This window comes from Phyllostomus hastatus, unplaced genomic scaffold (genome assembly GCF_019186645.2).
Source record: "Phyllostomus hastatus isolate PE091 unplaced genomic scaffold, TTU_PhHast_1.1 phas_scaffold_93, whole genome shotgun sequence".
NCBI lineage: Eukaryota > Metazoa > Chordata > Mammalia > Chiroptera > Phyllostomidae > Phyllostomus > Phyllostomus hastatus.
Genome location: NW_025334042.1, coordinates 15,734,485 through 15,762,366, shown reverse-complemented (window position 1 = coordinate 15,762,366; position 27,882 = coordinate 15,734,485). Strand labels below are relative to the sequence as shown.

Here is a 27,882-nt window from a genome sequence, read left to right as displayed (position 1 = left end):
CCGGGGGGTGGGTGCCGGTGAAGGGTGAGCTGGCGTGAGGGGCCCCCACAGCGTGGACCAAGTAGTGCCTTCCAGATGCTGGGGGGTTCGAGAGGCTGTGGACAGGCTCTAGTCCGGCTCTCAAGAGCTCAGCCCAGCCTGGGACAAGCCCTGGCGTCTCGTAGCAGCAAGTCCTCAAGGCCGGTCAGCAGGGTGGGCCTGGGTGCAGGGACCCCGAAGGCAGGCAGGCCAGCCGGCCATCGCAAGGAAGGGCCTGGCTGAGGCAGTGTGGGCCCCCGAGTGGCCTGACCTGGGGCTGCAAGAGGCTCTCCTGTCTCTGGCCCCAGCTCCCTCCTGAAAGAACAGGATGCGTCTCCCCTCGGACTAGGAGACGGGGAAGGCGGCCTCAGAAGGACAGCAGGAGTGTTGGCAGCGAGCGCTGCCCTGGCTCTGCTGGGGGCCAGTGACCCAGGGGGCAGGGGCAGGGTGAGGTCCCTGAGCACCCGACCAGCCGCCCTTGAACCACTTTTTCTGCGGCAGTGCCCAATCACCCCTGCAAGGTCAACAACGGTGGCTGCAGCAACCTGTGCCTGCTGTCCCCTGGGGGCGGCCACAAGTGCGCTTGTCCCACCAACTTCTACCTGGGCAGCGATGGACGCACCTGTGTGTCCAACTGCACAGCAAGCCAGGTGAGGCTCTTCCCCTGGACCCCATCCACCAATGCCTCGATCCCCCGACCCCTCACACCAGCCCCCCCACTCCTCCTCGGACCCCAGCACCCTCTCTAATGTCCTCACGCACCTGGTTTTCCCACGCTAACACCCCCACATTTCTTGCCTACCTCTTGTCTCCCCACAGCAATACTTTTACACCTGTCACCTCACACAAACACCCCCACACCCTCACCCGGAGCCCCCCTCACCAGTGCCCCCACCCCGACCTCCACACCAACACCCTCTCGCCCGGCCTCCCTGCACTTGCCTCCTCCCAGCCCTCCATCCAGCCCAGCCTCCTCCCAGAGCACCCTGACCCTGCTTCTCCTTTGAAACATCCCAGCCCCTCAAAAGAAACCCCCCGAGTTCCCCAGACCCCCACCAACCCCTCTTGCCCCCACCTGCCCTCCAGTTTGTGTGCAAGAACGACAAGTGCATCCCCTTCTGGTGGAAGTGCGACACGGAGGACGATTGTGGGGACCACTCGGATGAGCCTCCAGACTGCCGTGAGTGCCGGGGCGGGGCGCCCAGGGGCTCCCCTGCTCCCCACCCCCACAGGAGCCCTCGACTCCAAGGGCCTGCGTGGCTGTGCCCAGCCGCAGCCCCTCTGACACTGAGCTCCCCTCCCGGCAGATGAGTTCAAGTGCCGCCCCGGACAGTTTCAGTGCTCAACGGGCATCTGCACGAACCCTGCCTTCATCTGTGACGGGGACAACGACTGCCAGGACAACAGTGACGAGGCCAACTGCGGTAAAGCGCTGCCCCTCCCCCTCAGCTGCTCTTCTTCCCTCCTGTGCCCCTCCTTGGGATCTGGGGGTGTCATACTGCGCTTCCGGGGTGAGGAAGCGCAGCCCACAGCAGCCTCCTCTCAGGCTGGTCTCCTGCCGCTCCAGGCTCTGCCATCCACCATTCGTTACCCTGCTCTCTCCCCACCTCCAGACATCCACGTCTGTTTGCCCAGTCAGTTCAAGTGCACCAACACCAACCGCTGTATTCCCGGCATCTTCCGTTGCAACGGGCAGGACAACTGCGGGGACGGGGAGGACGAGAGGGACTGCCGTGAGTGCCCCAGCACAGAGTGGGGGGACAGCTCACGTTGAAATCTACCCACCAGTCATTTTTTAAAAGATTTTATTTATTTTTAGAAAAAGGGGAAGGGAGGGAGAAAGGGAGAGAAACATCAATTTGTGGTTGCCTCTCGAGCGTCCCCTACTGGGGACCTGGCCTGCAACAGAGGCATGTGCCCTGACTGGAAATTGAACCGGCAACCCTTAAATTTGCAGGCTGCCATTTAATACGCTGAGCCACACCAGCCAGGGCCCACCAGTAATGTTACTAGAGGGGAATATACATTATATGGATGTTACCTGGTTTGCTCATAAAATCATCATTGGGCTCAGTGGAGAGATAGATGTGCTGTGCAGATCTAACAAACAAAAAGCACCAAAATCGGAGATAAACTCTTCTTTTCTCCCTCTCAAGAAATTGCTGGCAGCAAACAGGGAGGGGCAGGGCTTGGAAGAAGAAGAAGATGGTAATTTGAACTGTGGTGGGAGGCAGAAAGGGCAAGTCCTCATTCTGTCCCCGACCCCACAGCCGAGGTGACCTGTGCCCCCAACCAATTCCAATGCTCCATCACCAAGCGCTGCATCCCCCGAGTCTGGGTCTGTGACCGGGACAACGACTGTGTGGATGGCAGCGACGAGCCCGCCAATTGCAGTGAGTTGCCTGGTGCCCCTGGAACCCGGAGCCCACCTTCTGCAAAGAACCGCCCCCGCTCCCAAGCCCCTGCAGCTGCATGGCATCTGCTGCTCCTACCAGCCCCACATGCGACCCCCTCAGTAGCCAGTCCCACCCACGACCCCCTCACAGCACATTCCTGAAAGTAGCCTCCGGTCACCACTAGTGCCCCCCTCCTGCAGCCCAGATGACCTGTGGGGTCGATGAGTTCCGCTGCAAGGACTCTGGCCGCTGCATCCCAGCACGCTGGAAGTGTGATGGAGAGGACGACTGTGGGGACGGCTCGGACGAGCCCAAGGAAGAGTGTGGTGAGCTTTTCCAGCCCGGACTCCGAGGGGAGGGTGCCCTGCATGGGGGGGGTGCATCTGCTGCAGGCGGTGGAGCTGGGCAGCCAGCTGACTGGGTCCCCGCATGGCCAGCCGCCTGGAATACTGCTGCCCCACTGTCTCAGGCCAGAACACCCACTCCTTCCTCCTGGACACCCTGGCCACGCCCATGTGAGCCCCTGACTGGCCCCCAACCTTGTCTCCCCTAGACGAGCGCACCTGTGAGCCTTACCAGTTCCGCTGCAAGAACAACCGCTGTGTGCCGGGCCGCTGGCAGTGTGACTACGACAACGACTGTGGGGACAACTCCGACGAGGAGAGCTGCAGTACGTGCTTCCCCCCCCACCCGCCCCACCGGGGCCCTTCCCCAGGAGACCTCAGCACCTCCCCTCTGAACGCCCCTGCCCCCACCAGCACCTAGCTGCACCAGGGCCAGTGGCCGCCACCCAGGGCTGGGGGGCAGGAACTCCTCCCGCCTCACCCCACCCCGCTCCATGTTGTGTATTTGAGTTTGTACCATTTCACCTCATCTCATGTTTCTCTCCATTTCCACACTGTCCTCTCGGGGCTGCAGAGGTAGGTGTCTCTGGCGTGCCACATCCCCACCACACCCCCGCCTCTGCCCGGAGCCCACCCATCCCCGCACTGTGCCTCAGCCCGTCGCCCTTTACTGGCCGCTTCCTGAACCCTGGTGCTTGTCTTGGTGGCCTTGTCCCGCCCCCCCTCCCCACACACAGTGCCCTCTCTCGCGTGTGTCCCAGAGGGGAAGGCCAGCGCCCTCTGGCCCGGCTGGTCCCAGGACAGCAGTCAGTGGCCGCCCAGGATCGGCTGGGCATTTTGGTCATTGTGCAGTCACCTGTGGCCTTCAGAAACACAGCAGTGGGTGGCATTACTGTGCCCAGGGCTGCAGTGGCCCTTGAGGGCTGCGTGCCCGTGCCCACCCTCCTGCGGCCTGTCTCATCCTCCCCAGCCCCTCGGCCCTGCTCGGAGAGTGAGTTTTCCTGTGCCAATGGCCGCTGCATCGCCGGGCGCTGGAAATGTGATGGGGACCATGACTGTGCCGACGGCTCCGACGAGGTGGGCGGGGAAACCAGAGGACGGGGTCGTAGCAGGTCGAGGAGGGGCCCCCAGGTCTGACCAGCTCGCCTGCTCCCTGGCCCACAGAAAGACTGCACGCCCCGCTGCGACATGGACCAGTTCCAGTGCAAAAGCGGCCACTGCATCCCCCTGCGCTGGCGCTGCGACGCGGACGCTGACTGCATGGATGGCAGCGACGAGGAAGCCTGCGGCACCGGCGGTGAGTCCCTCCGCCAGCCCCCCCACCCCCCACCCCGCAGTGGGGCAGCTCCTGCCCCTGCTCTCCCGCCTGGGCTCCAAGCCGGCCTGTGAAGCTGGGGTGAGAGTAGGTTGGGTCTTGGGACAGGGACCCCGACAGTGAGGGCGGGCATCCTGGCTCCACCCTGTGGGCTGAGGACAGGGACTCGCAGCCCAGTGCTCCTCCTCTGGACCTGCGGTTGAACTACAGGGCAGACCCCAGTGTCCTGCCACGACCACCAGAGAAATAGGGCTCTCTCTGCCCCTCTGGACACTCTTCCCCAAAAGGCCTCTTCTCCTCTAAATACTAGAGGAGGCAGTGCTGCCCCAGCCGTCCAGCTGGTAGAAAGTCACCCTTGGGTGCGATCTTGCCTGGTGACTGCCCGGGGAGGGAGAGGTCAGGGCAGGGCCCTGCCGCCCGCAGCCTTCGGCTCAGCACTCCGCCCCCTGCCCCCACCCCCCCCACCCCCGCGTGCAGTGCGGACGTGCCCCCTGGACGAGTTCCAGTGCAACAACACCCTGTGCAAGCCCCTGGCCTGGAAGTGCGATGGCGAGGACGACTGCGGGGACAACTCAGATGAGAACCCTGAGGAGTGTGGTGAGGCTCTGAGGCCGAGGGCGGAGGAGCCTCGGGGCGGAGCAGAGAGGGGCTTTTCTGGTGGGTGGCTGCCCCCGGGGCTGACTGCAGTTCTGCTCCTGCAGCCCGGTTTGTGTGCCCTCCGAACCGGCCCTTCCGCTGCAAGAATGACCGCGTCTGCCTGTGGATCGGGCGCCAGTGCGATGGCACCGACAACTGCGGCGATGGAACCGATGAGGAGGACTGTGGTGAGCCGCGGCCGCGGGGAAGAGCGTGGGAAGCCTGCAGTGAGGTAGGAGGTAGGGGTGGGCGGGGTGGGAGCTGTGTCCCCGGACTGGGCTCATTCGGAAAGCGGAGGTTCCATGGCTGAGAGCCTGAAGTGTTGAGGTAGAGACTGAAATCTGACCTGCTTCCCCTGCAAGCTTGAGAGATGGCCAGGCTTGGGTCCCTCCCTCACCGGCAATGGACTGGGGGCCCCTCTGGGGGGAGGGGCGGGGTGGCCAATGCTCAGGACCTGAAGGCCCCACCCTCCCCAGAGCCCCCCACCGCTCAGACCCCCCACTGCAAAGACAAGAAGGAGTTTCTGTGCCGGAACCAGCGCTGCCTGTCCTTCTCACTGCGCTGCAACATGTTTGATGACTGCGGGGACGGCTCCGACGAGGAGGACTGCAGCACCGGTGAGAGGGGTGCACCGGCCCGGCCGCTGGGGGTGGGAGACCCGATCCTCGGCCTGGGTCGGCTCAGGGGAGAGGCTGCACTTTCTGTCCCCCACAGACCCCAAGCTGACCAGCTGCGCCACCAATGCCAGCATCTGTGGGGACGAGGCACGCTGCGTGCACACGGAGAAAGCCGCCTACTGTGCCTGCCGCCCCGGCTTCCACACAGTGCCAGGCCAGCCGGGGTGCCAGGGTAAGAAGGCAGGACAGGAAAGGGTTGGGGGGGGGGCAGGCAGAAAGCCCAGCCACATGGGGTGCCTCCACAACCCTCCCGTGTAACCCCCAGATATCAACGAGTGCCTGCGCTTCGGCACCTGCTCGCAGCTCTGCAACAACACCAAGGGCAGCCACCTCTGCAGCTGCGCTCGCAACTTCATGAAGACACACAACACCTGCAAGGCCGAAGGTACCAGCCCGAGTGGGGAGGGGACAGGAAGAGCAGGCCGGGCTGTGCGACACCGGGACCTAGAAGGGGGCGTCTGAAATGGGGGTTTTCCTCCCTGCACCCTTGCCCCAGCATGGATCCGCAGGTGCCAGGTGCGGCCACCCGTGCACAGAGGGCATGGCCCGGGGCTGGCTCGCCCCAAGGAGTCGGGGTGGGGGCCGCACATGAGCACCCAACCCGTGCCTCCTCGCCCTGCTCCCACTCCCAGGGCCGTGCACAGACTCACGTTGCCACACTGAGTCACATGTGCCCCACTGGCATATTCCCTTCATGCTTTTCCTTCTCAGCTTTATCGAGACGTACTGACAACACTGTCGGATATTTAATGTGGTACTAGGTGATGACTGGGCATGCATGCAGCTTGTGAATGTGTTGCCCCATCGAGTTAATTAACACATCCACCACCTCACGTGGTCTACCTTTTTGTCTTTGAACATTAAGTTCTTGCCCATATGCTCCAACACACACCTGCAGCTCCCTTGTGCGTGTGTGGGAACATGCCCACATGCCACACACACACACCCTTGAGGGCACACCTATCCACATGACCCCACCCACACACCAAGTGCTCTCTCATGCACTTGCATGCCTGCACCCCCCCGTGTCTGTGCACAAAAGTCCACGTGCGAGTGCACCCAGGAGCACACGGCAGACAGTGTGTAGCAGAGAGCCTGGCGACGCCAGCCAGAGGCCGTGAGGAGGCAGAGGCCCCGGGGTTGGAAGAGCGGAGGTGGCTTTCTGGAGCAGCGGGCCGCAGTGGATAGACTCAGGGAGGAGAGACCACAGTTCGAGGGCTGAGGCGGCACTGCGACAGCGGGATGAGCAGAGGCTGCTGACGGGGCGGTTTGATCAGGAGAGAGGACTCGTTTGTGTGCAGGGGGCCGGCCGAGTCTCGAGCGCACCGCAGGCATGCTCCTCCCGGCAGCAGGCCCGCCGGCGGCAGGCCCGCCAGCCCCGGCCCTGGCCTCCCGTGCCTGCCTTTCCCCACACGCGCCCTCTGGCCTCTTGCCCTCCAGGCTCTGAGTACCAGGTCCTGTACATCGCTGACGACAACGAGATCCGCAGCCTGTTCCCCAGTCACCCCCATTCAGCTTACGAGCAGGCTTTCCAGGGGGACGAAAGTGTCCGTATCGACGCCATGGACGTCCACGTCAAGGCTGGCCGCGTCTACTGGACCAACTGGCACACCGGCACCATCTCCTACCGAAGCTTGCCCCCTGCTGCGCCGCCCACCACTTCCAATCGCCACCGGCGAGAGATTGACCGGGGTGTCACCCACCTTAATGTGAGCACCCAGCCGGGGGTGGGGTCTACATGAACTCAGTGGAGAGACCCCAAAGCACAGTTGGTTCTGGGCCGAGCTTGGAAAGGACAATGGAGGGGCAGAGGGTGAGACTGGAGGGCAAGTGTGGTCAGGGTGACTGCGCAGGTGCGGGCCGCAGGTGGGCGGAGCCGGGAGGATCTCTCAATGGCTCTGCCACGCCTCCGCCAGAGCAGCAAGGCCCTGGGGGCCCACCGGCCTCCAGCCTCAGAGCCACGTCCAGTTCCTGACCGTCACTGCCACTCCCTGTGTCAACTTGGGCCAGCCCGTTTGGCATCTTTGGGCCTCACTTTGTTCCTCAGTAAAGCAGGGTAGTAATATCTAACCCAGCAGAATGTGTGAAAGCTTTAAGGGTGGCCCACAAGATAAGTGTCCATGGAATCTCTTCAAAGCCAGGGGTTAGCTCTCTGTCTGGGGTGAGTTTCTAGCAGAGATAGGCTGGCAGAGTTGGGGGCGGATAATGAGCAGGAAGACGCAAGGTGGTAGCTTCTGACAGTGTGACCCCCTATTCAGATTTCAGGGCTCAAGATGCCAAGGGGCATCGCCATCGACTGGGTGGCCGGGAACGTGTACTGGACTGACTCGGGCCGAGACGTGATCGAGGTGGCGCAGATGAAGGGCGAGAACCGCAAGACGCTCATCTCCGGCATGATTGACGAGCCCCACGCCATCGCGGTGGACCCGCTGAGGGGGTGGGCAGGGCTGTCGGGGAGGCGTCTGGGCTGGGATGGGGATGGGGGCCTAGCACCCCGGGTGTGCACTTTTCCTCCCAGACCAGCCTGAGGTTGAGTCTTCCTCGGCCTCAGGCCTTCCCTCCCCAGCTGCTCTGCCCAGGACCCCCAGCTGGCCTGCTCAGACAGGGGCCTGACCTCCACTTGGCAGGCTGGCATGGACAGCCAGGGTGTGGGCCGCTCCTCTGCTCCAGGGGGCGGCTCTGTCCACATAGCTGACCCTGGATCAGCACATTGTGATTTTAGAGTAAAGGATTCTTAACCTGGCCAGGAATCTGACTCCCCCTGAGTCTCCCTGGAGGAGGCAGATAGATTACCCCTGTTCTAAGACCCAGAAGTCCCTGTGCTGAGGCCAGGAACCTGGTGGCCTAGTCTCCTCTGGTCTTCGCTGGCCTCCTCTGGCAGCCTCAGGTCCTAACCACACTCACCCCTCTGCATCCCCAGCACCATGTACTGGTCAGACTGGGGGAACCACCCCAAGATTGAAACCGCAGCTATGGATGGGACCCTGCGGGAAACACTGGTAGAAGACAACATCCAGTGGCCCACAGGTCCGTCGCGGCAGGGGACAAAGGGTGTGGAAGGGTCAGGTTCACAGAAGTCGCACGAAAACTGGGGAGGGTAGGGAGGCTGGCCTGGGATGGGGTAGGTGGTGGTGGGAGGTTTTCTGAAGGAAGCGATAGGCAGGGGTTCTGGGAATCGGGTGAGGCCGACAGGCCTGCAGACAGTTCTGCCCTCCCCCTCCCCCACCGGAGGTGGGAGAGGCGGGGCCTCCCCTTGCTCTCTGTCTCCCCAGGCCTGGCAGTGGACTATCACAACGAACGGCTCTACTGGGCAGACGCCAAGCTCTCCGTCATCGGCAGCATTCGGCTCAACGGCACCGACCCCATTGTGGCTGCTGACAGCAAACGAGGTCAGCCCTGACCCCACCCCCCAGACGGCCCCCCACAGTCCTGCAGCGGTGCCGTCATGCACTCTCGGCCAGGCTCCCCGTGCACCAGCCCTGCCGGCCGAGGCCCACTCCAGCCCATGGCCCCCTTGTCCATGTGTTCATTATGCCAACGAACATCAAGCTTGGCAGAGGTGACAGAGGTGGCAACAGGAACTTAACAAATGTGGGGAAAGGCAGCAGAACTCAGTACTGACCCCAGAAATCTTGGGGTGACCAGTCCTTGTGCTGGTAGCAGCCACAGGAGGGGGAAGAGGTGCGGGGGACATTTGGTTTTGGACACGTCGGACTTGGGGTGCCTGGGAGCCGTGGAGGTCAGAATGAATCCTGGAGAGCTCCACCAGGGCCTGAGCGCCCTCCCTGTCCCGCTCCCCCCAGGCCTAAGTCACCCCTTCAGCATCGATGTCTTTGAGGACTACATCTATGGTGTCACATACATCAATAATCGTGTCTTCAAGATCCATAAGTTTGGACACAGCCCCTTGATCAACCTGACGGGGGGTCTGAGCCACGCCTCCGACGTGGTCCTGTACCACCAGCACAAGCAGCCTGAAGGTGGGCAGCGGGGGAGCTGGGGCTGGGGCAGGGGAGGCCTGGGGGCACTGGGTCTCCAGGCTGTGGCCTGGGCTCCTGGCAGGCAGGGAAGGTTCTGGGTCCACAAGGCTCAGCCTCCCCCCCACTCCGGCCCACCCCCGCAGTGACCAACCCTTGTGACCGGAAGAAGTGTGAGTGGCTCTGCCTGCTGAGCCCCAGTGGGCCTGTCTGCACCTGTCCCAACGGGAAGCGCCTGGACAACGGCACCTGTGTGGCCGTGCCCTCACCAACGCCCCCACCGGACGGTATGCTCGCACCGCTCCCCTGGCCCCCCTCATGGCCCGGGCCCCTCCTGCCTCCAGCCCTGAATTCCCCTCTCCCTGGCTCAGCCACCACGGCCCATCCTCCCCACAGCTCCGCGGCCGGGAACCTGTAGCCTGCAGTGCTTCAACGGAGGCAGCTGCTTCCTGAACGCTCGGAGGCAGCCCAAGTGCCGCTGCCAGCCCCGCTACACAGGCGACAAGTGTGAGCTGGACCAGTGCTGGGAGCACTGTCAGAACGGGGGCACCTGTGCTGCCTCCCCCTCCGGTATGCCCTGTGGTTCTCTCCACGGGACTCCTCCAGCCCCCCGCCCTGGCCCCCCACCCCACTAGCCCCGCCTCCTGCCAGCCCGAGCCCTGGCCCTGCCTTGCTTCACCTCTGCCTCCCCTTGCACCTCCCCACCACAGCCCAGTGTCCCATCCTTCTGCTGCCTCCCTCCCCCCCGGACCTTGAAGCCCTGCTCCTCTGCAGTGAGGGTGGGTGGTGCAGTGGGTCACGGGCCGCTCACACATCCTCTCCCACCAGGCATGCCCACGTGCCGCTGCCCCACAGGCTTCACAGGCCCCAAGTGCACCCAGCAGGTGTGTGCGGGCTACTGTGCCAACAACAGCACCTGCACTGTCAACCAGGGCAACCAGCCCCAGTGCCGATGCCTGCCTGGCTTCCTGGGTGACCGCTGCCAGTACCGTGAGTCAGCCATCCCTGGGCCCCGGGGACCGGTGAGGGGAGAGCCTGGGGTGGTAGCCACAGGGCTGAGTTCTAGGGAGGGGGTCCATTCATAGCTCAACCAGGCCCGGGTTGCTGGTGCTGCCCAGTGGAAGTGCCGGCCCTTCCCCTGAGGAAGTGAGCTCTCTGGTGTCAGGATTATTCAAGCAAAAGCAGGGCCCTGTCAGGATGTTCAAGGATGTCCTCGTACCCTGGAGCCTGTGAGGTGGGGCAGCTGGGGCCTCAGGAGGAGGTGGGCATCACCTAGAAGACCTAGGGCTCCCCCAGCTTCCCACCACACAACCTGTGCAGGACCCTCACGCATCTCCTCACCCCCCTAAACCACAGGGCAGTGCTCTGACTACTGTGAGAACTTCGGCACGTGCCAAATGGCGGCTGATGGTTCCCGGCAGTGCCGCTGCACCCCCTACTTCGAAGGGCCCAGGTGCCGTGTGGATAAGTGCAGCCGCTGCCTGGATGGGACCTGCATGATCAACAAGCAGAGTGGGGATGTCACCTGCAAGTGAGTGAGGCCCGGCCCCCACGGCTGTGCCTCAAGAGACCCTGCCCTGCCCCGGCTTTACTTCTTCTCCTCCCAGCCCTGCCCCGCCCCTTCCTCAGTGTCTCAGGCACCCCTGTGCCAGCCCCGCCCCAGCACCCAGCACCTCACTTCTCTCTGCAGCTGCTCTGACGGCCGGGTGGCCCCCAGCTGCCTGACCTGCGCTGGCCACTGCAGCAATGGCGGCTCCTGCACCATGAACAGCAAGATGATGCCTGAGTGCCAGTGAGTTGGTCCTAAGCCTTTCCGAGGCCTGAGTCATCCCCTCCCCCAAATCTCAGCGGGGCCATCAGGACCCTGTGGCCCCTCTCTCTTTCCCTGGTAGGAGAGGGAAGTCATGGCTCTGGAAGTCATGCTTGCTCAGCTCTGCCCTCCTGTCTTCAGGTGCCCACCCCACATGGCAGGACCCCGGTGTGAAGAGCAGGTGGTCAGCCAACAGCAGCCTGGACGTAGGTGGCAGGGGGTGGGGAGGCAGGGCGCGGGGACCTGGAGTGGGAGGGGCAGTGCCTCCTGTGCCTTTCGAACTCTTTCCCACCTCCTCCCTCGTAGACATGGCCTCCATCCTAATCCCTCTGCTGTTGCTGCTGCTGCTGCTTCTGGTAGCCGGAGTGGTGTTCTGGTACAAGTGGCGAGTCCGGGGGTGAGTGATAGGGAGTCTGGAAAATTCTTGTCATTACCACCCTGGCCTTACCCCTCGAGACCCCCGATCCCTGTACTTCTGCCTCTCTCCAGGGCAAAGGGCTTCCAGCACCAGCGGATGACCAACGGGGCCATGAACGTAGAGATTGGGAATCCCACCTATAAGATGTATGAAGGCGGGGAGCCTGATGATGTAGGGGGCCTACTGGACGCTGACTTTGCCCTGGACCCTGACAAGGTGGGCTGGGAAGACAAAGGAGGCAGTTTCCAGGGCAGGGACAAGGGGCTATGGTTGGGGTGTCTAAGGGTGCTGAGTTGGATGATGGAACAGAGGTGGGGGTGGGGGACGAGGGCCATGGAGCCCAGCCTCTGAGTCCCACCTGAACCCTCTGTCACCTTGCAGCCCACCAACTTCACCAACCCCGTATACGCCACACTCTACATGGGTGGTCACGGCAGCCGCCACTCCCTGGCCAGCACGGATGAGAAGCGAGAACTCCTGGGCCGGGGCCCCGAGGACGAGATAGGGGACCCTTTGGCATAGGCCCCTGCCCCCTTGGACTTTCCCCAGAGAGCCTCCTGCCCCCTGCCAGAGAAGTCCTTCCGTGAGCCTCCTCCTGCCCAGCCAGCCCTCCCCGGCCCTGCCGGGATGTATAAATGTAAAAATGAAGGAATTACTTTTTATATGTGAGTGAGCAAGCGAGCAAGCGAGCACAGTATTATCTCTTTCCGTTCTCCTTCCTGCCCGCTCCTCAGCACCCCCCATGCTGCCTTCAGGGAGGGGGGACATGGAAGCCTCTGGGGGCTCCTTTGGCTTACAGGTATGAGGGGCCCCCGCCTCCCCTCTTCCCACCAAAATGCACCCCCACTGGAAGAGCTGGTTGTGCTGCCTCCCCCTCCCTGTACAAGACACTTTGTCAGGACTCTCCCCTGTAGTTCGCCCCCCCCACCCCTCCCAGCTTCCTGAGGGCGACTTCTGGGGAGCAGAGTCCTTTGCTGCCCCTGTCTGGAAGACTTGGCTCTGGCTGAGGTAGCAAAGAAAGGATGGAGTTTTTTACTTCTCGGGGCGTACATCCCATGCCCCAGCCCCCATTCGAGGGGCATCTTCGAGATGGCCACACTCAGTACCCCTCCCAGACAGGCATCCCCTCGCCAGTGCCCCCACCGTGGCCCCCAGGGCTGGAGACTTTCTTTGGTAAACAGTACCCCAGCCTCCCCTCCCCCCTGGGGAGGAGGTGGGGCACACCAAGGAAGGGCAAAACGGGCAGCCCCGTTTTGGGGACACGAAGGTTTTAATAATTTTTGCTGAATTCCTTTACAACTAAATAACACAGATATTGTTATAAATAAAATTGTAAAAAAAAAAAGAAAGAAAAAAAAAGCCACTTGTGTCTACCTTTGAGTGGGAGACTCTGGGAGCTGGGCTGTACTTGCCTGCTTCAGTCACCAGAGGGAGCCCTGCTCCGTGCTGGAGGTAGGCTTGAGCGTGATCTGGAGTGCCCCTCTCCCCCAAGCTCGGTCCCTCTCCATTTCGCGGTGGCAGGAGAAGGAGGTAGCACCGGACCTGACAAGAAAGCTCTGTTTCTCCTGGGTGTGTGACTTTGGACAGGTGACTTCACTTCTCTGGATCTTGTTTTCCTCTGGCTCTGAGATACTCCAAGATCTGTTTCTCTGCATTGTTGTTTTCGTGAGACACCACCACCACCTACCCAAATTATCTCCCACAGCAAAAAATTTCACAATGAGAAATGAACACACTGGCTTTGTGAAGGGATTTCTAATCCTTCAGGGTGGTCCCATACAGTTATCTCTGCCTGATGTTCTAAAGCACTAACATCTCACATTTCATGGAGAAGAATTAATCAGATGCCAAGAGTAGAACCCTGAATTCAGGAGAAGGGAGGGCCTTGGAGTGAAGGAGAATAGGGAAAACCAGTTTGCGTGGCCCCACGGCTACCAACAGACCCAGTTCACCAATCATTTTAGACATGCCAGAGATGGACGGGAAAGGACAGCTCAAGTAAAGGGATCCCAGGTATACTTCAAGCCCTGCCCAGAGAGGGGAACTTCTTAAAGAAGGTCACACAGCTTTACGCTGACAGAGGGTTTGAGCCCCACTGTCCCCTCAACAGAAAAGACAAGCTTAGAGAGGGCAGCTGCAAAAAAACCCTAACCCAGCTCCCAAAGCCAGGAGCATTGCCTCACATCCCCTTTTCCTCCCTAGTTCAGGCACCTCTAGAAACAAGAGCCGTCCCCTTCCCTCTGACCCCTGAGATCCCATCTCCAAGTCGGCTCTGAGATCCTCCGCTGCCTCAGTCCTCCCCAAAGCCGCCCGCCACCCCGGGACTAAGAGACCCTGCTGACAGAAAGGGGAGTCCTTGATTGTTGAGAGGGAGGCTTGTGTACCCATCTGTCCACCAGGTGGCGTATGCGCTCCTGCAGCGCTGCTTCTCCTGTAGCCCAGCACAGCCCGCTCCCCAGCACGCACTAATTATGCACCTGCGGGTGGACCCCAGCCCAGCCTCTCACTTTCTTCCCTCGGGCTATTCCGCCACACCCCCTCCACCCTCAGCCTGCCCGCTCCTCTCCCTCCCCCAGCGCCTGCCTGCTCCCCCACCGCACTACCACCAGCCCCACCCCCTCACTCTCCCTCTGCCAGCCGTGCATCTGGCGCCCCCGGGGAGCCACTGATTCTCTGCCTGTCGCCTCAAGATCCTGGGCAAAGCGAGAGGGGCCCCCAGCTGCGGCTTGGAATGCACACCCCTCCAGTCAGCATCCTCTCTCTGCCCTCCAGGAACAGCCAGGAGAGGGTCTACCAGGAGGCAGTCCTCGAAAACTCCCCACTTGGCAAGAATGACAGAGAAGGCCTAAAACAGAGATGGAGAAGGGATGGACAGAACCAGGGGCAGAGGCGATATTGACAGAAAGAAATAAGAGATACAAAGACGGAGAGATACAGGGACAGAGGCGAGACAGGGGAAGTGGGGAGTGTGTGTGTGGGTGTGTGTGGGTGTATGTGTGTGTGGCTGGAGAGAGAAGGGTGTCACCTGAGATGGTAGCAAAAGGAGGAGAGATGGGTAGGGTCAGGGCTCTAGATGATCAAGACCCTAGTGGTGAGCATCTGTCCTGGGCACCTGAGGCCTGGGGGGGCCCACTGCCCCCACCCACTCCTGCAGCAGCCCACAGGCTTGAGACCTGGGTGGAGCCTTGACGCGTAGGGCCTGGCCACTCTTGCCCCTTCCTGCCTTTCTCCTCTCTGCCCCACTGGCACCCAGGTTCCTGCCTCCTGGCTACTGTCTGTCTTTACTTCATCTTCCCTGCATCCCTGATCCTTTGTGTGTGCTTCGGTCACATCCCTCTACCTATCTGCACACGCCTGGGCTTGCCTTTTGGGCTGCCAGTGCCAGCGTACACCTGTGTGTGTGTCCATCTCTGTCTAGAGGTTTGCCTCTCTGCCCAGGCAAGGAAGCAGGGTGGGCTCTGAGTACCTGGTTGGGTGTACTTGTCTCATGGTGCAGCTGTGCATTTGTCTGTCTCTATGTGTGCTCCTGTGTGTGTGTAAACCAAGTGTGTCCATCTGTGTGTCAGTGTGCCTCTAGTGTGTGCCAGTGTCTGCGTGAATGTGTTTCTCTCTGCCTTTGTGCTCACCTCTACGGTATGGTCCACCTCTGTGAAGGCATCTATGTGCACACCTGGGGGGGGTGTTGGTGTCAGGGTGTGTGCCTGTCTCTCTATCTCCATGCTTGTCTCTCTGTCTCAGCTTGCTCCTATCTCTCTCTGTCCCTATCTCTACCTGTCTAGGTGTCGGTCATACTATCACCTCAGCCACAGCCTCAGTGCATAGCAACATCTGACAGCTGAGGACTCCCCGGGCAGGGGGAGAGAGCGAGAGACAGAGAGAGAGAGGTGAGAGAGAGACTGACTAGGGGGAGGAGGGAGCGGTGAAGAAACAGCCAAGAGGATAGGGACAGAGAGGAAGCTGGGGACAGAGGCAAGGACAGAGACAGAGGAGGAAGGGGACGAGGATGGAGAGGAGTTCACGGTGAAAGATGGGGCACCGAGAGGGAAGGGATAGATATTGCACCAATAGGCCAGGCAAGGCGGCTCTGACAGGGACTTCCTGCCCAACCCCCACGCAGGGACGCTCTGGGACACGCGGGGTGGGGGGTCAGCGATTGGGGGCGAGGGGCAAAGGTGAACGGCCAGTGTAGCAAAGGAGTCCTGAGACTGTGGAGGTGCCCCGGGGGCAGGGGTGCAGGCGGCGCGCCGTTTGTCAGCCCTATTGACAGACGTGATGGGGTTTCCGTCCGTGATCAATGATTCTCATCTCTCGGCCGAATGAGCCGCGGGGCGCCCATCCATCCCCGTCAGCGCTGCAAGGCGGCGGCAGACGCCCGAGGTTCCACCCGCCTTCACCTAGGCCCCGACCCTGCTGTGGCTCCGGGACCCACCCTGGCCTGGAGCATCGAGGGACCCTGGTGGTGCTGGGCCCTTTGGGGACACTGTCCCAGGGCTCGAGCCCCACGCCCTGCCCTATTCCTCCTCCGTGCACACACCCAGCCTCTCAGGCTCACCGCCCCTAGTTCCGCCGCCCTCGCCACTTCACACCTGGGCCGGGGGCGTGTCCGGGGCGTGACAGGGTGAAAGTCACCTTCGGTGCCCCCAGCCGGGCGGGAGGGGGCGCGCAGGGCGCGGCCGGGATTGGAGCGCCGCGGAGCCCCGCCCCCGCCCGCCGCCGAGTCCGACCCAACTTTCTCCCCCGCCCGCGCCCCGCCCCCAGCGCCGCGCTCGCTCCGCGCGCTCAGTCCGCCGGCCTCGCCGCCACTCCGCGGCTCCCGCAGCCACCCCGGGCGCGCCAGCCCGGAGCCCCTTGCCCTCGGCCAGGCAACGGCCTTCCCCCGGACCCACCGCACCCTCCCCGCTCGCCGCCTGGGAAGATGCGGCTGCTCCCGGAATGGCTTCTCTTGCTCTTTGGCCCGTGGCTCCTGAAGAAGGTAAGGACAGCAGGGCTGCAACGCGAGCTCCGGCGTCCGGGACGCAAAGGTCCCAGAGTGCGAGGGGCTCCGTGAACCCTCCCCGCCTCCAGCCCTGAGCATCCCAACTTTGTGCGGCGTGGGAGACGCAGACTACAGACTCCCCGATCCAGGACAGGCGCTCTCCCAGCGCAAGTTGGCTGAGGGGCAGGGGCAGGGACGGGGCCCCGACTCGGATCTGGCTCCGGGAGGGGCGGAGGAGGGGAGAAACAAGACCTGCGAGTGCGCCAGACGGAGCGGGAGTGCGAGACAGACAGACAAGCCAGCAGGGTGTCAGCCTTGCCGCCTTGCCGCGCCAACCTCGCTCGCCACCCTTGCTGTCTGTCCTTCCACCCCTCCACTCACGCATTCGCATTTCTCTTCTCTGCACTTGCTACCATGCCAGGTGGGCACTGTATTCCGAACATACACCGCCCGAACACACGCGCGCACACACGGGCGCACACAGATGCGGCCGAACTAGGCTACAATCTCCCCTCGCATTTCCCGCGGAGACACAGGCTCCCCTGCACAACCTCACAGACACACCCCTCTCTGGCGCCGGCTGACAGTGGGTAGGGGCTGTCTGGAAGGGGAGCCCCTCCTCGGGTCCCCTCCCTGTCCCCATCTCCTTAGGCTGACTCTTTCCTTGAGGATCCTGGGTGAGGACCCAGAGGCTAAGGGGGCCCAGACTTGATCTGCCTCCCTCCTGACTTGGAGGCTTCAACTCGTATACATGGTGTGCTCACTTGTGCTGGTGTAGTGTGTGGGGCAGCGTGTGTTCACCTCTGTACACGTATGTGTCCGGGGCAGCCAGGCTTGGGTGACTAGTGCTGGGGACCAAGGTGCGAGTGTGCGCTGGTACGGTGTGTGGTGTTGGCTCTGAGGGGGTGAGTGCCAGTGCCTGCTGCACAGTGCAGCCATCTGTGCCCCGCTGCGTGTCCCACAGTGGGGACCTAGGCCCCGGCCCTCTGTCTCCTTCAGCCAGCTCCCCTGGCCGCGGCTTCCCTGTTTCCTGCGTCCCGACTGTAACCTGGCTAGTCTGGGGGCAGGCAGGTGGCTTCCCAAACCCCTACTCCCTGCACCCACCCTGAAGCCCCTGAAGAGTCTGGAAGGGGTGTACTCTGCCCCTCAAACTGGGACCCACACACACCTGCTCAGCCAAATCACACTTAGCCACTCCAGCAGGGCAGGGGTGCCCAGTGAAGATGGTGATTCAACTCCCTGATTCTCTCAAACCAGCCTGATGACCTTGAGGGGCTGGAAGATGGGCCGAGGAGCCCCCTCCCCCCAGAAACTGCTTCCACTAGCTGGAACTTCTTTTGTACTTGCTGCCCAGCTCTGCCCTTAGAGGACTGCAAGGGGGTCTGTGGCCCCATAACCCACTGTTTGTGAAGGCTGGGGGAGCGGAAGGAGGAATGGTACTCCCCTGCCCCCTCCTGTCTATTTTCTTCCACTCTCCTCACCACTCTCCCCGTCACATAAACTCCCCTGTGGACAGATCTGGTTTAATTTCCTTTGCCCCCTGAAGGGGGATGAAACATCTGGTAGAGACTTGAGGGAGCATGAGCGTGAGGATGTGAGCGATGGGGGCCTAGCCGAGTGTGCGAGGCTGCAGCCCTGGTTCTCCCTGCAGGAGTCAGTGGGGGAGTGTGCAGCTGCCATTTAGTCCAGCTCATGTGCGTGCGAGAAGGGGTGTACCTGTGTGCACAGGCTGTGGGTGTGAGTATATGTACAATTGTGTGTGGGGAGTGTGTGTAGAAAAGTGTTTGTGTGTTGGAACATCTGTGTACTCGTGTGCACCTGTGAGTGTGACCTGTGCACATGTGTGCACCCCAAGGTGGGGCTCCAGTGCACCTGTGTGCTGTGGCCCTGTGTGAGTCTCTGAGGTCTGTGATTGTGTGTCGGTGTCTTGGTGGTTTGGAGTGCACTCGAGTGTGGATATTGGGCTGTAAGCCTCAGGACGTGTACATGTATCCGGGCGTGTGTGTGGTCAGGGCTGTCTCAGTGCCAGGGCTGGCAGTGGGTGGACACTGGGTAAGGGGCTGGTGGAGAACAGTTTCCAGGGCAGCTCTTTGGGAAACCCTAACTGTCCCCAACAATAACCCTGCGTTCTCCCACCCTGCTCGCTGGCCCCCCTGCCGGAGCTCTTTCTCCCCACTCTACGCTACAGGATCCTTGTCTCTTCTCAAGACTTGGGACTCCTGGCTTCCATGGACCCTAGGGCCCTGCCCTCTGGGCCAGGTCTTCTTCAGGGTCTTTCTAATACAGCCCGGTCTCTCTGACTCTTTCTCGCCCTCTCTGTCTTCCCCACTCCTTGCCAAAGCATTTATCTACTGGGAGAAGCAGCAGGCGATCAATAGTTACTAATCACTAATCACTAATTACTAATTAGCTTGGGGAGGGCAAGGGTGGGGCCCTGTGGGACCGTCCAGCTCCATGTTGCCTGGGGGAAGGATTAAGTCCAATCGAGTCTCAGAACCAGCTGGACTCAGCCACACGTCCAGCTTACTCCTCCCACCTCCATAACCCTCTCTAGCCCCCCGCCTAATCTCTGGCTGGGCCACTTAGGCACGTGCAGCCTGGGATAGGGCCCAGAGATGTTGGTAGGGATTTGGGGACACTCAGGGCGCAGGTGGGCTAGGGGCACAGGAGGGGGGGTCGCTGAGACAGCCCCCTTGGGCCGAGGCCTGTGAGGATGGGAGGGGTGCCCACTGGAGAAACCTAGTGTCCGTGGGTGAGAGCCAGGAAGGAGCTGGAGACCCAGGACCGGGTGACGGAAGGAGACGTGGGGTAGTGAGGTAACAGAGGGGCAGAAGCAAGGTGAAAAGGATCCCCAGAGTCGGAGCAGGATCGTTGGGAAGGGGCGAGATAACAGCGAGAGACCAGGTAAGTGAAGAGGGCATCGCAGGGGTCAGAGAGAAGCAAGTCATTGGCAAGGAGACGGGGAACTTCGGACAGAGCCCTGCAACTTCACCTGGGTGGGGTCCTGGAGGGGGACAGATAACAGAGAAAGGGCAGGGTCAGGTGGGGGGCGTGAGGGTCCCAGGGCTCGGGCGATGCAGGGGCGCAGCGGGGAGTTTCCGGGCGTGGGGTGGAAGTGAGCTGTGGGGTGGGGATGGAGAGCAGGGAACGCTGCCTTGAGCGCTGGAAATTGGCGAGTCTCCCCCCTCTCCCTCGCCTACCCCTCCTCCATCTCCACCCCGCCCACTCCCCCTCCGGCTTCGGCTTCGGGAAATTACATCCCCGCTCTGCGGCTCCCGCCTGCCCCCACCCCACCGCGCCCCGGAGCCCGCGCCTTTATAGGCACATTTATTGCAATAATAAAGTGAGGCGCGGGGCGGGGGCGGGGGGCGCTGTTCCCGGGGGGACCGCGCCGGCTCTAGGAAGCAGGGAAATAAAATAAAATAAAATAAAATCAAAATTCAGATAACGGTGAGCCTTGCGCTGCAGGCCGAGAGCAGGCGGGCAGGCGGGGCTGAGGGGGAGGTGGGATCCGGCCCAAGGGCAGAGCTGGCCCCGCCAGCGGACCCCGCCCCCTCACACTCTAATAGAGTCTGGAGGGAGGTGTCTGCACCTCCACCTGCCTGTCCCCACCCCCCAGCCTAGTCCTTCCCCTCTGCCTCTGCCTCTGACTTGTCTCCCACACCTGTCCTCAGCTCCTGTCTCTGTCCCTTTTGTCCACTCCCTTACTTATCCCAGCTTTCTCATTCCAGTCCCCATTCATATTCCCGATCCCCGTCCCCTGGGTGCCTGTACCCCCTCAGCATCCTTGTTTCTGCCCAACAACCATTCCCACCCCCCCATTTCTGTTCCCACCCGCACCCCATCCCCCAACCCCTGTCCCTTCTTCATGCCTGCCTGTCCCCAGTGCCCAGACCTCACCCACCACCCCCGTCCTCCTCATGCTCATTTTGGTTCCCATCCCATTCTGTCCCGTCTTCCTCCCCCTGGTCCCTACCCCACCGGCATCCCTGTCTCTGCCCAGTGCCTGTCCACCATTTCTGATCTCCTCCTCATCCCCGCTCCAGGCTTCATCCCTATCCCTACCCTGGCTCCATCCTCCTCTGTGTGCCCAGTACCCGTGCCTTCCAGGTCAGCACTCCCAGTCCCCCTCCACTTCTGTCCCAGCCCTCGCCCTGGCCTGGCCTGGCCTGCCCACTCCACTTCTGTCCTCACCTCTGTCTCCATCCCTCGTTCCCAGCCAGACCCAGCCACTCCCCCCTGGCCCTGGCTGCAGTGCCCCTGCCTATTGCTGGGTGCAAGGGCCCAGGACACTCTTCCTTCCTCGTCAGGACCCAGGCTGGAGCACTGTTCCCTCCCCAACCACAGGGTGCCTCCCCTCCCCCGCAGGAATCTTCAACAGCCCCGCCTGACCCACACAGCAGGAAAGGAGCTACCGACCAGTCTGGAGGCCCGGGGGAGGTGCGCCCTGCAATGCGGCTGGGGGGCCGACAGTCTGATCCTCCCTCCATTCCTAGTGGTCCCATCCCAAAACAGCACCCCCCCCCCCAGCAGAGTTTGTTCAGCAGCAAGAGGCAGCCTCAACTCCCCTCCAGTGTGTGGGCTCGCTGCCTTGGGGGCAAAGCGCTCCTGGCTCTGCTCCCACCCTGCTCGGGCCTGGAGGCGCCTGGTGAAGCACACCCCCCACCCACCCCTCATCCCTGTCTGCCACCGAACACTCCCCCCCCCCCCACTGCAGCCGACAGCCTGGCTAGCCTCTCCCCTCTGCAAATGTCACCGCGCTCAATTAGCTTAATTAAACCAGCTCTGGATGGAGAAGGACCCCTCCTCGGACAACACCCTGCTCTCCTGTTGGTCCTAGAAGGTGGGGGTGGGCAGTACCATGGATTCTGGGCAAAGAGGGGCTCCGTTGTCACCCTGTTTTCCCCTCACTTCCACCCCCGCCCACAGCGGGCGAGAGACAGACAATCTGAGACAGAGAAAGAATCACAGAGACAGAATCGGGGAGAAAAACAGAATCGTAAAGGGAAATTAGAGACAGAGTGAGGAAGAGACGGAGAGACAGAAGGAGAGACTGAGAGGAGAGTCGGAGAGAGAGACGGAGACACAGTGAGAGAAGGAGAGCTGGAGAGGGAGCGGGAGCGGGCGGGCAAGGGAGCCAGAGGGAGGATTTGATTTTATTTTGTTCCATGTTCCCATTTCTCGGCTCGTTTCCTCGCAGACTCTCGCCCCTCTCTGTCCGAGCTCCCACCCCCACTGCGAGGTTGCTTTGGCCGCACCTCCCCCCGCCAAGCTCTTTCTTCTTATCTTGGCTGTCTCCTATGGGCCAGTGGGGGTGTGGGTGCCCCAAGCCCAGGGATCTGCCAGGACCAGAGAAGCACAGACAGCAATTTGTCTGGGATCAGAGGGCGAACACCTGGCACCCCCCCTGCCAAGCCAAACCCGGTCCCCTGGCCCAGCCCCTGCCTGGGAGAGGTTGCTGTACGGAATCAGCCTCCTAGGCAGGGTGCAGGACTTGGGGTGCTGCTGGGGTGTGCTTGGGGCGGGGTGGCTCAGAGGCATTTGGGGTCTGCAGCAGCATGCTTCAGGGACTGATGGAAGTCCCTGGAAAATGCAGCGGTTAGGCCCAGAGGGTGAGGAGATGAGGTGTCAGAGTTCAGATGGACACCCCCAACCCCACCCTTCCTCTCGCCCTCGGAGCTTCACACACTTCGTTCAAAGCCCTTCCTGGGGCTCCAGCTCTGCCCTCTCCAAGCCCACGTCCTAGAGCCTTGGCCTTTCCTTCTGGGAGGCCCTTCCCACTCCTGCTGTGACCTAGGACCCCTTCCCCCCAGCCCTCTCAGGCCCACCCTCAGGGTGTTAGCTGCCAGCTCAAGCACGTCTGTCTGAGTCAATCACTCATGCGCCCGCCCCCGCACCCCTCACCTGAGCTGGGAGGAGGTATGGATGGGAGGAGGAATGAGGGGGGCGATAAATATGTATGATGATCCGGTGGCGGCTGCATTAATAACCCAGGATTGCAGCGCTGCAGGGATGGGGACCAGGCGGTGGAGATTCTAGCCCAGCAGCTTGACTCTGCCGTCCCTGTCCCCGGTGGACGTGTGGTGTATACACACGGGTGTACACAACCCAGAGGGGGATACCTGTGCTGTCAGGCCTCTTCACCTACCCAGGGCTCAGTCAGCAGAGACTGTTCATAGACAACTCACACACATGCGGCCCCTCCTGGGAACGCTGAGAGAGCATTGTTCCATCATCGTGGATGTACTGACACATACCCTTCAGGAGGAGCTGGACACAGGGACACAGGATGCCAGGAACTCACACAGGAAAAGTGACACACCCAGAGAATCACACACAGCCAACCCGGGTGTACAACTAATACCAGCCACACAGATGCAACCACCACCAACTGATACACAGCTTCACTCAGATTCACACACACAGCCAAGCCAGGCCCACACACGATGCAGGCACACGTACTGTCTGGGCACACACACGTAGCATCACAGACAAACACAGCCCACAGTCAGCCACCACAAGCAGGCAGACAAACACACACACACATCCTCCACAGACTGATACACAGGGGCACAGACAGACACACAGGCACATGCGATGACATGGGCCACACGCATAGTCACCAGCACAGCCACCCCGGGCCGACATACACGCACCACCATAGCTGCGCGCACACACAACCACTCCAAGTAGACAGACACGCAATACAGCCATCCTGGGCTAATGGAGTCACAACCACCCCAAAGTGACACAGGCAGTGCGCCCTCCCCCCACTCCGAACCCACAGGCAGTAAAGGCCATCCTAACAGCCACAGCTAGCACAGTCTGACTGACACACTCTGACAAGCACGGCTTCTCTCCCTCCCAGTCCCTTGCTGGAGCAGCATCTCCATATTTCTTCTTCTAGCTCTGACCGCCTGTCTCCTTTACTCCCGGCCACCCCTACACCCCCACCCCCAGATAATTGATAGCCTGGGCCTGGCCCCGCTGCTCCCGCCTCTCTATCTATCTTGTACTCTTGCCTGCGCTGTCTCCCAGATCGCCACCACCTGAGACACAAGGAGACGGGTGGGGGCGAGCTAGGGCAGCTCCTCCTGCCACCTTCAAGCCCAGGGAAGAACCACCAGGCAGCCTCCCCCACAGAGCAGGAGCACTGGGAGCGAGGAGGAGTACCCCAGTGTTGCCCAAGCCTTAACCCACAGCTCCCAGACTCTCTCCACTGCTCTCCTCCTCGGCTCTACCGGTTTCCCATGCTCCTCCCCACAAGGGGGTGTAGAGGATGAGACCCAGGTGGGGGCTGTAGTCTCCGTAGGGCCATCTGGAGGTCTTCACCTCTTTCTTGATGCTGGGTGTTGACAGGGGTCATGGCCTCACTTGCCTGAGTCCGGCTCCTCCCTGGCCCATTGCTGTGAACCAGTGATTTTCAACCCACGTGCCACGGCACACTGGCGTGTCCAAGAATTTTTAAAATAGGCGCTACCTTACTGTTTAGTCAGGGGCATGACTTCTTTTCCCTTAGGTTGTCAAATAAAAAAATGACAATAACCAACACAATAGCCATCTGGTATAATAGCAAATTGATACCTATTTTGGGGGTCAGCTTGGCAAAATATATATTTTTTGGTGTGCCACAGAATTCTAGTAATTAGTTTATGTGTGCCATGAGATGAAAAAGGTTGAAAAGTTGCTGCTCTGAACCAGTCTCCAGGCTGGAGGAGACGGAGGGCCAGTCCCCCTATTCAAGCCCACATTGGCTTGGGCTTTTTCAGCTGTATTGGCGAACATGAGGATCCTCAGTGTCATTTTACAGGTGTAGAAACTGAGGCCCAGATAGGTGAAGTGACTTGGCCGAGACCACAGAGCGTTAAGGGCTGCAGGTCTACTCCAATGCACACTCCCTGAACCTCTCGCTGAGGGCTGACCGATTCCATTTGGTCTCCTAGTGGCTGTGCAAAGGCGCTGGCATGGGTAAAGCCCTGGTATGGGGGCCAGGGACAAACCCAGCGTCCCTTTTTTCTTTCTCTTTCTTCGCCCACAGGCCGTCAGTGCCCAGATACCGGAATCCGGGAGGCCGCAGTACTTGGAGCTGCCCTCCTCTGCGGCCGAAGGGGGCGCCCCTGGCCAACGGCTCCAGGCGGCGAAGTCTTCCCACGGCCTGGGCACCGCCCGCGCCTGGAGCTGGGCCTGGCCGGCTAACCACACCGAGGCCCTGTCCCGGGTGGGGGTTGCGGGGGCGCTACCCGTGCAGCGCACCAAGAGAAAGCCGTCCATCAAAGCGGGCCGCGCCAAAAAGATCTTTGGCTGGGGGGACTTCTACTTCCGGGTGCACACCCTCAAATTCTCACTGCTGGTGACCGGCAAGATCGTGGACCACGTGAATGGGACTTTCAGCGTGTACTTCCGCCACAATTCGTCCAGCCTGGGAAACCTCAGTGTTAGTATCGTGCCGCCCTCCAAACGTGTGGAGTTTGGGGGCCTGTGGCTGCCGAGCCACGCCCCCCACCCTCTGCAGTCTACGCTGGCCTTGGAAGGGGTCCTCCCTGGGCTGGGGCCCCCGCTGGGGCTCACAGCCGCAGGGGCGGGGTTAGGAGGCACCCTGGGGGGCGCTCTGGCGGGCCCACTTGGGGGCGCGCTGGGAGTGCCCGGGGCCAAAGAGTCACGCGCTTTCAATTGTCACGTGGAGTATGAGAAGACGAACCGCGCGCGCAAGCACCGCCCGTGCCTGTACGACCCATCGCAGGTGTGCTTCACCGAGCACACGCAGAGTCAGGCCGCCTGGCTCTGTGCCAAGCCCTTCAAAGTCATTTGCATCTTCGTCTCCTTCCTCAGCTTTGACTACAAACTAGTGCAGAAGGTGTGCCCAGACTATAACTTCCAGAGCGAGCACCCCTACTTCGGATAGTGCACTTTGCCCTCGCCCCGGCCCTGAACTTCCCGCCAATCCCACCCCCTAATTGAGACTCCTCCCTGTGCCCCGAAACTCTTGTGACCGCTTCCACCCTTCCATTCTGGGGGCGGAGAGGAACAGCCCTTCCGGGGACTATCAGCTGGCGTGGGTCCCCTTGTCCTTACGGGGAGTGCCTTTGCTGCCCCCTCAGCTACACCCCAAAGTGGGGGAACTAGAGAGCAGCCCCAGAATAGGCGGTCCCAGCGTCCTTTATGTCCACGTTGAGTCCCTTTATGCCCCCGGCGCTGGGCTGGACACTCCCTTTGCCCGCAGCTTTAATAACGCCTGGCCTGACACCCTCATCGCACCCCGACTTTCTTACCCCAGGCTCTTGTTCTCCTGATTCACCCTGTCCCCACGAAAAGACTGTAAAGACGTGTAAGCCGCGGCCTGTCCCCATTCCCTTCTGCCTGCCATATGCCTGTTCCTCTTTCCCCAAACCCCTATTTAGGGTAGTGGAAGCAGACTCCCTGGCAGAGGCGATGACTCTGGCCTCTGCCCTGTGCCTGTCTTCCTCCGATCCCTGCAGTCCTGCTGCACCTGCTCCTTTCCGGCTGCTTCCTCTTGGTGGTATTTTTTTTTTTTCTACTCCAAAACAGATGGGAAAGGGAACAAAAAATAAAGTGAAATCCAATATGAGTCTGTGTGAGACCTTTGTAAGGTAGGGGTGAAAGTGTGGATTTCTATGTCTGGCAGAGACCTGGTCAGGGCCTCCTCATCTGGTGGCTCATAGGGAAATTGTAGGCAAATGTTGATGGAGCTAGCACCTCGGAGGTCATCCAAAACCAGATCAGATAGGCATGAGGGCGACCCTTGGTTAGGATCCCTCCATGAAGTGGGATTTTCCTCCCGAAGGCGGGCAGAGTGAAACTGCAGCAGATAGGATGGAGATTAAATTAACTTGAGAGGGGACCACTAGTGGGCTATTTGGGACGATTTGGGGAGGAGGTATAAAGGTCCTGAATTCTCATTTAAGGAGATGCAGGGACACCATAAGCAGAGCGCTGACAACCTGCTAAGCTCCGCGGGGCTGCCCGGAGGCGGCAGGTGGGGGAGGGGGAACGGTGTTTGCGGCATCTGGAGTCATCGATCTTCCTTTTCCTTCCTAATTTCGTGGGCGCTGAGTTTGCAGACGGATGAAGGAGAGAGGGAGTGAAGCCTGAGAAGAGGGGGTGGGGGGAGGGACGAGAGAGAGTTTGGAAAGCCGGGCTTCATCGCCACTGCAAGCCTCCGGCAAACAAGGCCCCCTTCAGCCAGCTGCCCACTCTCCCCACCCCCGCCTCCAGCTCACTCCAGCATCCGCGGCTGCTAATTTTAACCGCCCCCAACCCTGGCCCGGGCGTTAATTGGCTGCGGCTTCATTAGCAGTTCTCAAACTCAGCCGCCCCCCTTCCCTCGGGACCCCTGACCGGGACTAGGGAGGGGGGTACAGACAAGTTGCCGCACGGAACGGCGGCTTGTCTTCAGCCTTCCTTCATTTTTAGTCCTGGGTCAAGGTACGGACTCAAAGAGCCCTGGTCTTCAGGGGATTGCCCACGGGTTTCAGCGGGAAACTGAGTCAAAGGTGAGTGTGACCCAGACACGCCTGGGAGTGAAAAGTCAGTAAGGGGAAAATAAATATCTGATGGATAGATGCCGGATGGATGGAGGGATGGATAGGTGAATGGATGAATAATAAGATCAACTGAAAGGACAACTGGGAAGAGGTCCTGGGGCAGAGACTGGAGGAAGAAGAATCCAGTGGACTCCTAACACCAGGCTTATTGCTGGAAAGGCCTGAGAACAGGTGGGAGAGAGTTGGGTGGGGGAGGAGGTTAGATCTAAGGGGGACTAATGAGGCTTGGTATGAGAGTCCAGTGGAAATGCTTGGAATTAGCTAGTTAACCCATCTGGGCCTTAGTTTCCTCACTTGTAAAGCAATAATAAAATAGTGAGATAAAGCGAGATTTTGCATGTGAGCTTGCTTTGTGATGGATTGTCCTCTCCTCTTCCTCACAAACCTGCCTCCTGCAAGACCATCCTCTCCCCCTCCAACCACCCTCTTCTTTGGACCTGTGGGAGCAGAGTGAGGTGCCCCTGCCTGTAACTGCACGAGGTGCATTTTGTTACCTGTTCACGGCTTCATGTCCCAGCAGTCAGTAATCTACTCGTATGTCCAGGGCTATGGCATGCTGGGCACAGAGTAGGAGCTCAATATGTATATTGAATGAATGAATGAATTAATTAATCAATGTGTAATATTGTTGTGTGAGGCAATGGTTCTCAAAATCACTGCTTATTTGAATCATGAGGAGAGGTTTTGTTGTGTTAGCATGAGTGGGTATATGCCCACTACTGTTTAAGATCCATTGAACTAGAACCACTAAGGA

At 60.8% G+C, this 27,882-nt stretch overlaps 2 protein-coding genes across 2 annotated transcripts in view; both read left to right on the top strand.

Moving 5' to 3' along the window:
- Positions 1-12,950, top strand: part of LRP1 (LDL receptor related protein 1) — an 80,645-nt gene extending 67,695 nt beyond the window's left edge. Inside the window, exons 62-89 of the mRNA XM_045829435.1 lie at positions 520-668; positions 1,105-1,198; positions 1,326-1,442; positions 1,632-1,751; positions 2,289-2,411; positions 2,615-2,740; positions 2,968-3,084; positions 3,729-3,835; positions 3,923-4,055; positions 4,551-4,670; positions 4,775-4,897; positions 5,186-5,326; positions 5,424-5,558; positions 5,652-5,771; positions 6,827-7,095; positions 7,645-7,823; positions 8,307-8,413; positions 8,659-8,775; positions 9,190-9,366; positions 9,510-9,650; positions 9,760-9,933; positions 10,192-10,353; positions 10,720-10,894; positions 11,054-11,155; positions 11,315-11,379; positions 11,480-11,570; positions 11,663-11,807; positions 11,973-12,950. Coding sequence (XP_045685391.1) covers positions 520-668; positions 1,105-1,198; positions 1,326-1,442; positions 1,632-1,751; positions 2,289-2,411; positions 2,615-2,740; positions 2,968-3,084; positions 3,729-3,835; positions 3,923-4,055; positions 4,551-4,670; positions 4,775-4,897; positions 5,186-5,326; positions 5,424-5,558; positions 5,652-5,771; positions 6,827-7,095; positions 7,645-7,823; positions 8,307-8,413; positions 8,659-8,775; positions 9,190-9,366; positions 9,510-9,650; positions 9,760-9,933; positions 10,192-10,353; positions 10,720-10,894; positions 11,054-11,155; positions 11,315-11,379; positions 11,480-11,570; positions 11,663-11,807; positions 11,973-12,113 — 3,770 coding nt within the window. The 3' untranslated portion in view covers positions 12,114-12,950. The remainder of the gene's footprint in view (positions 1-519; positions 669-1,104; positions 1,199-1,325; positions 1,443-1,631; positions 1,752-2,288; positions 2,412-2,614; positions 2,741-2,967; positions 3,085-3,728; positions 3,836-3,922; positions 4,056-4,550; positions 4,671-4,774; positions 4,898-5,185; positions 5,327-5,423; positions 5,559-5,651; positions 5,772-6,826; positions 7,096-7,644; positions 7,824-8,306; positions 8,414-8,658; positions 8,776-9,189; positions 9,367-9,509; positions 9,651-9,759; positions 9,934-10,191; positions 10,354-10,719; positions 10,895-11,053; positions 11,156-11,314; positions 11,380-11,479; positions 11,571-11,662; positions 11,808-11,972) is intronic.
- A 3,439-nt stretch (positions 12,951-16,389) lies between these two features.
- Positions 16,390-26,133, top strand: NXPH4 (neurexophilin 4). Its single transcript, XM_045829713.1, has 2 exons — positions 16,390-16,563; positions 24,605-26,133. The coding sequence occupies exons 1-2, from the start codon at positions 16,507-16,509 to the stop codon at positions 25,466-25,468; spliced, it is 921 nt and encodes a 306-aa protein (XP_045685669.1). The 5' UTR covers positions 16,390-16,506; the 3' UTR covers positions 25,469-26,133.
- The last annotated feature ends 1,749 nt before the right edge of the window (positions 26,134-27,882 follow it).